Source organism: Lipomyces doorenjongii, assembly GCF_038497915.1.
Source record: "Lipomyces doorenjongii strain NRRL Y-27504 unplaced genomic scaffold V1508scaffold_172, whole genome shotgun sequence".
NCBI lineage: Eukaryota > Fungi > Ascomycota > Lipomycetes > Lipomycetales > Lipomycetaceae > Lipomyces > Lipomyces doorenjongii.
In genome coordinates this window covers 6197-16245 of record NW_027118239.1, presented here as the reverse complement: position 1 = coordinate 16245, position 10049 = coordinate 6197, and the positions used below count along the sequence as shown (strand labels likewise).

Sequence of the window (10049 nt, the reverse complement as noted above, 5' to 3'; positions counted from 1 at the left end):
CTTGCAATTTTGGTATTTTTATAAGCCTGGACCGCTAATTCAATTCTGCCTTCCTTACTTTGATCGTTTCCGGCCATGGTTGCTAGGTTATTAAATATTTGAAATACGGGACGCGTAGACGATTGAGGAGTGAGCCGCTCGCTTGGGTGGTCCGCTCGCTTGCCGATCACGTTAACACTTTCCTTTTAAAGATACGAAGGGGAGAATTGTGGAATACCTTGAGTAGATCAGATCATCCTCGACACGATGCATAGCCAACTTACGTTCGTGATCTGCGCGTTGTCGAAATCCCCACGCAGTCACTGTTGTACCCATTTGCTTTGAGCAAGTTGATCAAGGCAGGTCCTGAATCTGCGTATCCCCGCGGATTAATCTGCGAGCAACTGTTGGTCTTCATTCGGGTTTGTAGGCATGTTAGCGAGGTTTGACTCGAATTGTTAACGAAGTTCCTCTCGTAAACACTCAATGATGAGGTATTAATTCAGACGAGAGGAATGTTAGGGTTGTTGTGCCGGAAGTAGCGGTATAAGCCGAACCTGGTGCAAAAGACTAGAAGGACGGTTGTCTTGCTTCTTGTTAATTGTTTCTGCGGCGATATATATGTATGTAAAGTAGTCACACTAAGATTATATGAAATTGAATGACTTGGTCACTGTTCTGCAATAGCAAACGGATTAAAAAGGATTAGAAAATATTTGGCAGTGTCTGCCACCGGGCCAATTGGGTTCTCGCGGTGAACACCTACACCTTGCTTACGTGGTGTTGTAGGCACCAGAACTACATCACAGAATGCGGAGAGCAGCGCCTTCTACTCATATAACCGGTTTAGGAAGAATGTAATCCAAACCAGGAACATGCAACACTCTGCTCGCTCTCCTATAGAATCAAATTCTACTGAATTTCGTCACCTTCTGATGCTGTAGCGGAGATTCGACCATGGACACAACATCGTTGGATGCTGAGCAAGACTCGCTTCTCAGCCCCGAAGTCGTGGTTACATCTAATGCAGAGTTGTCCGTTGAGGACGATTTTACCATGAATGATATTGATTCGGATGCAATTGAGGATAAATACGGCGGTGTGTTTATATGGTTAGTCGCGTGTTCGGCCGCTCTCGGTGGGTTATTGTTTGGATATGACTCAACTGTTATTGCGGGTGTGCTTGTGATGATTAAAGATGATCTTGGAGCGGTATTGTCGCCTAGCCAGCAGGAATTGATTACCTCTATTGCATCAATCGGTGCATTTATAGGCGCATTGCTAGCGGGAATTTTAGTTGATAAAATCGGTCGAAAGGCCGTGATTGGATTTGGCGCACTCGTCTTTGCGATCGGGAGCATCCTTCAAGGTATGGCCATGACGGTTCGCGCAATCACTGTTGGCAGATTCATTGTCGGGTTGGGCGTCGGCGAGGCGGCCATGGTCGCGCCAATCTATATTGCAGAAATAGCCCCTTCGAAGCTACGTGGCGGTTTAGTTACTGTCGACAGTCTGGCGATTACAGGTGGCCAGTGCCTTGCGGGGGCGGTTAATATATTTTTGCAGAATGTGCAGTCTGGGTGGAGGATTTCTGTCGGTATTGCGGTGATTCCTTCCTTGATTCTCCTTGGCCTGTGTTTTGTGATCCCAGAAAGCCCGCGATCATTGATTTATCGGAATAAATTGGACCAAGCGCGAACAGTTACTGCGAGGATCTATCCGAACGCAACGGCGGAAGAAGTTCGGAATAAAGTCGCCGCGATACGCGCACAATTTGTAGCCGAGTCCGAACTGCGGAGACTCACGGTCTGGGACCAGTTCCAATTGTTGTTCACTGACGGTGCAAATTGTCGCGCGTTGATTGTTGCATGTGGACTGATGGCCATTCAGCAGTTGTCCGGTTCAAACTCGGTGTTTTATTATGGCCCCACATTGTTTGGGCTCGTCGGTTTTGCCAATCCGATTGCCGTTGCATTCATCATGGCGCTCACAAATTTTTTGTTTACGATATTCGCGCTGAAGTATATCGACACGGTCGGGCGACGCAAGTTTCTAGTGAACAGCATGTGGGGTATGCCGGTTGCTCTATCCATTGCTGCGGCCGCTCTACGTAGTATCCCAATCTCTCGTGACCTGACGATCACAGATTCGACCTTGACATTCAGCAGTGGAGTAGTCTTATTCTCAATTATCTTCTTCATCGCATCATACGCAATCGCACTAGGGAACGTCCCCTGGCAATGCAACGAACTCTTCCCAATGGAAGTTCGCGCGCTCGGCACAATGATGCTCACTCTCACAAACTGGAGCTTGAACGCCGTCGTTTCGTCTTCGTTTCTTAGTCTGATGAAAACATACACACCGAGCGGTGCGTTTGGGATTTATGCGGTTATTACGTTACTAGGGTGGATTGCAGTTATTTATTGCTATCCTGAGGTCTCGGGGTTGCCGCTTGAGGAAATCAAACAGGTGTTTAAGCATGGCTTTGGTGTAAAGTATAGTTTGAAATTACAAAAGGAGATGGCGGGGCAGGGAAACAACGACAGTGCTGGAGAATCATGATTTCCTTAGATGCATTTCTGGATTATGTTTCAGTTTTTCAATATTGGATGAATCTGGTAGTGTAGATAGAGGTCTGGAATAGGTGCGGTATAATTCGGATCTTGTATTTGAACCGGGAAGACTACTCGGCTCTGGCTCTGAATGGACTAGAAAGAACTCGAAAGTAATTAACTTGAATACAAGACTTTCTGACTGACTGACCAGTGGGCACAAGCGCCTCTTATGTTTTCTGGCGAATCATCGCCAGAGTAAATCATGTTCACGAATAAATGACATGCCATAATCACATCTCCAATATCACATTTCACATTTCACACTTCACATATCATATCTCATATATTATATCTCATAGCTAGCTCATATCTCATATTTCGTATCTCATATTTTTGACACGTATCTTGCATGAAAACCCTTCATTTTATAACCGCCAGGCCGCTACCACTCGTATACTGTTAGCTGGCAACCGGAACAACGTAAAGCAAAAGCCAAAGGCCAAAGGCCAGGAACAAACAACCAAACAAACAAAACACGTAGAAGCAACCGGCACAATCCCAATTCTGATCGGATCACACCCCCCAGGCACCGAACAGTCACAATCGATTATGTCATCACAATGGCAACGACTACCCAATTTCGAAAGTTCTCTGTGTGGACATAGACTCCTTTTAGACTCTAGGTTCCTCTCATATTTCTCTAACCCTCGGAGTGTATTGGTTCCAATATCCTGCTGTCCGTCGGTGCAACAATGCTAATCGCGTAAGAAGACTTGAGATTGAAGCAACTACGTCAGGGGAATCATTCTCGTCATCCGTATCCGCATTGTCCTGAGTCTTTCCCGTATGGCCGGCTAATTGCTGCTCTTCATCTGAAGTTACCGCAGTACTTTCTTCTCTGGACTCTTCGGTTGGGTGTAAGAAACTTACGAGACTCATGGCACCTGCTGAACAGTGTGAAAGGAAGTAAGATCTGGAGCCGCATTGGGGAACTGAAGAGGCTGTGCGATTAAGGTACTCTTGCAAAAAAGAATTATTTATTTCGTAGATGAGACATCATGGTTCCATGCTCACCGTCTGAAGAGGATCTTGGCGATTCTCAAACCTTCAAACATATAGCACAGCCATTGCTTCAGGTAATCGATTTGTCTGTATGATTTTTTGATATAAAGGTTGGAATCGACTTGCTAGAATTGGGTGGTAGCCATAGGATGCGAATATTTGGAGGTGAGGTCCAGCCTCAAGGCCCGTACGGTGCGCCTAGAAGTTATCCATCGTAAGAAGAACAGTTCGAGATCCATCATAAATATAAAATGCAAATAGCCACTCCTTCATAATTCGTCCATGCGGACGTGTTTAACTCCTATTGACCTGCCATCGTAGATACGTTGGTGTTCCACAGAGCATGAGGGGCAAACAGGCATTTTGTCCCTTCACAGACTACTATAGTAATCCGACTCTCGTCCTACTTGAAACCGAGCTCAGACCGAGTAGAAAGACCTTCAGAAGGAATCATCCTCTAGAACGAACCCGGATTCATCCGTAGAAATCTTCCTCCTCAGAATTGTTATCTGGTCTTCTGCTTGTTGATTAACAGAGCCAGCTTCTCCGTGCAGTATGTAGTCCTGGATTTGATGTCGCTTGTTAAACCGGTATAGCCAGCCTGAGCTAAATTGCGGTTCTGGAAGATCTCGATACTCTGGTAGAGACCTCCGCAACTTTCGAGCTCTCTCAATAAGAAGATCTCCGATTATGATTCCCTGGACACCTTCAACGGGCCAGTTGGTCGATTCCAGGAAATGAGGGCGGAGATACGTTATCGAGATGCTTATATTAATTGCTGAGAGACAGTAGGTTGGCTTATCTGACGGGCGGACATGTTGTGGATACGATAGCCGTTCTGGGAGGGCCGCCCGAGAATTTCCGTTGAGCATCGGTTCTTGCCTCATGGGCGGGTTTGCGCATGTTCGAAAAAATTACGATATCTGTAGTTATGCCGATACAACTTATTATCGATCGGGTCCGTGAAATTTTGGTGTGAAACGAATGTTTACAAAAAAAAAGATTAACGGGGTTATGAGCTTCTAGAGAATCGACCTAGCGGGGTTCTACTGTAAAATGTTGAACTGCGGCTGGGTAGCTCTTCCGGTTAGGGCTCAAAGTTACTACTTGGTAGGGTTTGCATGAATTTATCATTATCGACAGTCACAAAGTAGGGCACACTGGCATGATCACGACGTTTTGGCTTTCACTCATTAGCGCTGAACTAACTTCCCTACTGTCTGAAATGTGAATCAACAGCATCCGTACAATTCATCCGGCTATAGATTCACAATGGTAGGTTTTTACCTTTCATCTGCTATTATTTAGCCTTTCACGAGAATGCTGATGTAAATCTAGGGTCGCGTGCGCACGAAAACTGTCAAGAGAGCCTCTAAGGCCATCATTGAGCGCTACTACCCCAAGCTCACCACCGACTTTGAGACCAATAAGCGTCTGACCGATGAGATTGCTATCATTGCGTCGAAAAGACTACGAAACAAGATTGCTGGCTATACCACGCATTTAATGAAACGCATTCAGAAGGGTCCCGTCCGTGGTATTTCGTTCAAGTTGCAAGAGGAAGAGCGTGAGCGCAAAGATCAGTACGTTCCCGAGGTTTCGGCACTTGATTTGTCGCAGCAACCGGATGGTCAACTGGATATTGATCCGGACACTAAGGATTTGTTGAGGCAACTTGGTATTTCTGTTTCGGGTTCGTAGGGAGTAACATTGTTGGATTTGGAATATGGGTTCGATTATCGCATAGAGAATAACAGTTCTCTGGTTGGCATGATATGGATGACAAATCGCGGGTAAAAAATTGCGTCTAGTTGAATATATATATCGCATCTTCGTTTCTACAGGCGATATGCTACGTCACATACGCGGATAGCCAATTTCAGGATTAGCCCGAAAGTTTGTCCATGTCCAGTATGGTCTAACGCTCGTACCGCGCCGTCAGTTGCCTCAGCTTTGTCTGCGGCTGCGACAAGATAGCCGGCTCATTTCCGTCTCTGCAGACAGCATAGCAAAATTGACGAAAAAAGTCTTCTGTGGATTGGTTAGCATCGCGTTCAGCTCTAATCATCTTGTACATATCACGACAGCAATTGTGAAAGCAGATGATTCAGATACAATAGTCCCTTCCATTAGAAAATCCGCGATTTTTTGGCCGGCTTGGCTTTAAAGGGTGGGTGGCTTGGGATCAAGAGCCAATCTGGTAATTACCTGGTGATCAAACTACGTCGGCGACATCTTATAGTAGCCGGATATCAGTGTTCAATGGTGCAGACTTCAGAATACGCCGGTTGGAACATCACAATGGTTTCACGGCAAGTTCTTTTTAATTGTCGTTGGAAGTGATCTAGATATCATCATAGTTATCTGTAGCTCTGTACTTGGACCACGGACAAGCGAGAATCTACATTCCTGCACCAGCCTCCCTCACGTTGGCTTCCACTATAGAGTATTGCCTTTTCGTCAGCGCGATAGCAGTTAGCCTGGAGGTCAGCGTCGACGACCACGGCACTCATCTTCTAGCTTCGTCATCTTCACAGCCGTAAATGCACACACAGAGGCATAGAATGCCCTGAGGACGACAGCAGCAAAATAATCGGGCATTTGCTTCGGCGTCAGTGGTTTGCAGTAATTAAATTGTTTGTTATTGCCCAACCTTGCCGACAGACTAGAATGCGAGGGTCATTCCATCCGCCAAGTCGATTGCCGTAGAGCTATTTATCCAACAGAGCCACTCATTCAGTCGTCTTCAGTCTTCTGGTTTTGTAATTATCAGCACCTTAGTGCCGCCAGTCCGAGACTGATGCTAGAGAGGAAGAAACTCGAAATCAGGAATCTCAACCATCTCCTATGTCTCGGTCGTTCTGCAGCTAATGTCGTCGCTGGTCCCCGGCGTCGGCCACTTCTAAGAGTGCTTCGAGCACAGGTGACAGTCAGTCGGGTACTCGACGATGCATTACGAGACTGGCCAGTCGCAGATATAACTGTACTGCATGTTTCCTTCAGTTGACTCTGCCACGTTCACGCTGCGACTTGACAGGGCGGTAAGCTTAATTCCGAAAGCCTTTGGATCGCATGCATAGGTATAAATATGGAATCCAACGGATTCCATTGTTTTCCAACGTTTTTGACAGACTACATTCTCGTTGTTTTTCCCGGCTAGTAGTTGTATCCAACGGTGCATATATGTGCAGAATGAGAACGATGTCGCCTGTCGAGCGACTTCAAGTTAGTGCTGAGGTTGGACAGAGTATGACACAGCTTTGTCATAAGCTCTCCCAGATTTGTTGTCATGATGGTAACGGCGCAGGTGGGTAGTAGAAAATCTAGCAATCGGGCCCCCGAATAGTTTGCACACGGTGCTGACAGATTGTGGAATTGCTTATCAGGTAAGAGCGAATCGTTACGAATTGTCCGGACACATCATAATGGTAGAAGGCGGGGACAATGGAGGAGGAATAGATTAGTAAATCGTTGATAAATACTTCGCGTTCATTTGAATACGCTTGTCATTGTCATTATGGGCTCGAGCTCCTATGTGATAATGCATGGCGAGTGTACCCAATCGCCATTTATTAGATAACTAAATGGGGCAAATTCTAGGTTAGCAAGTACCATTGCATGATTTAAACTCACGTCAAATCGACGCTATGTATATGTGGGAGATCTTTAGAATGGAGAGACCGCCGCAAGCAGACTAGACTAGCTGTATAGGGCTAGCGCGTGACGCCCCTGAGACCGATTGGATTGGAATAAGGTTTGCTGAGCAACCGGAAACGCTCCTCACTCTTGTTCTTACAGGAGTACCTATATACAATACACAAACATAGTAGAACTATACAGGACAATTCAGTGGCGAAACGGGATGGAACATCAATTACCCTCGTATAACGCCGTTCCCCGCATCAAGCGCAGCCGGAAGATCACAATATGTCTCTCTTGTTACAAGCGGCGAGTCAAATGTGATAAGGGCAAACCGCAGTGCAATCAATGTAAAACCCTCAGCATCCGCTGCGAGTACGTGTCCACGTTGCCGCCTTCAGGTGGAGAGTCTGGGTCGGAAGAAATTGTCAGTAAGAGCAAAAAGAGGAAGGCGAACGGGGAGCTCGTGGATGGCACCAATAGGAGATCCAATGCCGGATATCTCGCCGTCGATATCCTGACTGGTGAGTCGCGGTACGCCAGCTCCGCGTACTGGCCGTCGTTTTTCAAGGAGGTGAGTAGCTGATATTGTATAAAGAAATTTGCCTAAGTATGGATTTAGGAATCGAGCATGGCAGACATTCTTGACTCTGCGGGTCCGAACACGAACCCAGACGAACTCAGCGAGGAAGCACTCGAGTCAGTCCAGTGCCGAAAGATCATAAGCGCATATCTTCCTCAACGCCAAGTCGTCGAGGACTTGGTAGCCGAGTACTTCAGTGTTGTTCATCCGTTTTGTCCGATAGTCGACAGACACTATTTTCTTCTCTTTTACGACTCTCAGTTCTGGAATATCCTTCTATCGCCTAGTCAGAATGTGCAAGTCGCCTTTGTGGTCCTGTTGTTCGCGACGCTTTACGGGGGCGCGCTCAGCAAGAAACACAGACTTAAATATGACCCTGGTGGATCGCCGGTGCGGGATATCAAGGCATACGAAATGATCATGGAGAATTTGCTTACGGCATCGGATATATTTTTGCGAATCCACAAATTCCCGGAACGCCCGTCGCTTTGCTGTCTAATGGGAGCGACAGTCATTCAATTTTGCCGACGGCGCGACGGATCGATGGATACTACGTTTGACATTTCGCATCTGATCCGAATCGCGCAGGTGATGGGTCTTCATCGCGATCCTGCCTTGTTTCGAAATGCGGGTCTGGATGAATTGCAAATCCAGGTCAGGAGACGTGTTTGGTGGCAGTTGGTTTACATGGATGTTACTGGATCGCTGGGTAACGGCCTGCCCACGACATCGCATCCCACGCAAAACGATGTCAAGTTACCGAGTGTCGATTTTTACGAACTCGAAGAAGACAAACTATGTGCGAGCTTTGCAAACTGTCGTTCTAATGGTGTTCGGATACTATCGAGGTTGCTGTCCGAGCTATACGGAATTAATCAGCCGCTGCCGTGCATGATTGCGGGTATACTGTGCGAACTGGAACAATTTCGGCGAGAGGTGCAGCATACCAAAGACGTGATGTATTCGTACACGTTCAAAAGGCAGTCGTCTCGGGCTTCCGTTGATGTCCTTCACAAGTTAGCGACGCAGTTGTCACTGATTTTGGACGTGATATGCGAAAAAATGTTTCTCATTTACTACTTTCCGTTAACATCAAGCACTCCGGACGCCAACCAAGACGAGCAAACACGGAGGCATCGGAAGCAGGTCATCCAGACTGCGATCAGGGTGGTACGTCTCTTTTTGGGCTATAGTGAGCTGCCGAAATACTTGGAGTTTTGCTTGTCGCTGTCGCGGTATCACCAATTCCACGCGATGATTGTTATTCTGCGTGATATTTTCCAATATCCCCATGATATTCCCGAGCCTACGACACTTACCGGGATCAAGAACCAGGACGAACAGCCGTACGATGAGCGCATTGATGTTCTTCAACAAGGCCTTTCGAGAACCGAGTATCTCGGTATGAACACTATCTCACCGCTGGCAGTCAAGCAGTGGAGGACGTTCCTGCGACTGAAAGACGTGGTGTGGCAGCGTAAGTATGCTCCCTCTAGCCCATCCAGCGAGCCATCGCCAACGGCTTCTGCCTCTTCGAGAGAGTCGGGAAAGCGTCAGTTGTGTGCCACGCCGGACCCGGCTGTAGTCGACTCTGCGGCTATTAACCAGAGCTTTGCATCTGACACATCGAGTGTTGAGTTTCAGGACTTTTTGAACATGCAGTTTACGGCGGATAAGGTCTCAGGTACCATCGGCACCGCAAGCAGTAATGATTATGTGCAACAGGTGCTTGGAATCAATTCCTGGGATATAGACTGGAGTGCTTACGGATTCAGTTTGGGGTGAGTTTCAAAATCGGATTGTGTCTTTCTGTATATCCATTGGATTGTATGGGATTGTTGTAAGATAGTTTATGACGGGTTAGCTAAAGTATATTATGCTGTAAACAATGTATACTACATAGTAGATTATATCTAGAAGCCCACATGCACGCATGGAACTTGTTAGTCTGTGGATGCGAAAAGGATGAGAGCACATAAGCCTATTCGAATGCAGATTTCACGTATGCAGCTTGCAGGGGTTCTCGGAGATGCCGTAGAGAAGTTAGTGTTTTGTTGCCGAATGCGGGTGTAATTGCGATGAGCGGACTAATTATTGACAATCACTAATTGATAACTTCATCTGTGACGAGACACCGGAGCGTAATGTCATGCCGGGCAGGCCGGTAGACTCTCAGAATTCTGCGCCACGAAGCAAAACAGAACGGCATTATATTTATTTCATCTTCGTTC

The 10049-nt window shown here is 46.8% G+C and overlaps 3 protein-coding genes across 3 annotated transcripts; all 3 read left to right on the top strand.

Annotated features, from left to right (window-relative positions):
• Positions 1-682: 682 nt before the first annotated feature.
• Positions 683-2842, top strand: V1508DRAFT_428689 (general substrate transporter). Its single transcript, XM_066941829.1, has one exon. It carries the CDS (start codon positions 937-939, stop codon positions 2539-2541), a length of 1605 nt encoding a protein of 534 aa, XP_066792140.1. The 5' UTR covers positions 683-936; the 3' UTR covers positions 2542-2842.
• Positions 2843-4868: 2026 nt separating this feature from the next.
• V1508DRAFT_435971 (40S ribosomal protein eS17) lies at positions 4869-5297 on the top strand (the record flags this gene model as incomplete). The annotated part of the gene is made up of 2 exons (XM_066942086.1): positions 4869-4871; positions 4935-5297. The coding sequence occupies 2 exons, from the start codon at positions 4869-4871 to the stop codon at positions 5295-5297; spliced, it is 366 nt and encodes a 121-aa protein (XP_066792139.1).
• A 2094-nt stretch (positions 5298-7391) lies between these two features.
• V1508DRAFT_83164 (uncharacterized protein) lies at positions 7392-9708 on the top strand. Its single transcript, XM_066943063.1, has 2 exons — positions 7392-7809; positions 7858-9708. The coding sequence occupies exons 1-2, from the start codon at positions 7459-7461 to the stop codon at positions 9601-9603; spliced, it is 2097 nt and encodes a 698-aa protein (XP_066792138.1). The 5' UTR covers positions 7392-7458; the 3' UTR covers positions 9604-9708.
• Positions 9709-10049: the final 341 nt, after the last annotated feature.

What these genes read in the sequence shown, in the direction of transcription:
- V1508DRAFT_428689 (XM_066941829.1), top strand. Translation starts at nt 937, where the DNA reads ATGGACACAACATCGTTGGATGCTGAGCAAGACTCGCTTCTCAGCCCC.
- V1508DRAFT_83164 (XM_066943063.1), top strand. Translation starts at nt 7,459, where the DNA reads ATGGAACATCAATTACCCTCGTATAACGCCGTTCCCCGCATCAAGCGC. An exon ending in GGCCGTCGTTTTTCAAGGAG is followed by an intron (nt 7,810 to 7,857) that starts GTGAGTAGCTGA and finishes GTATGGATTTAG; the next exon opens with GAATCGAGCATGGCAGACAT.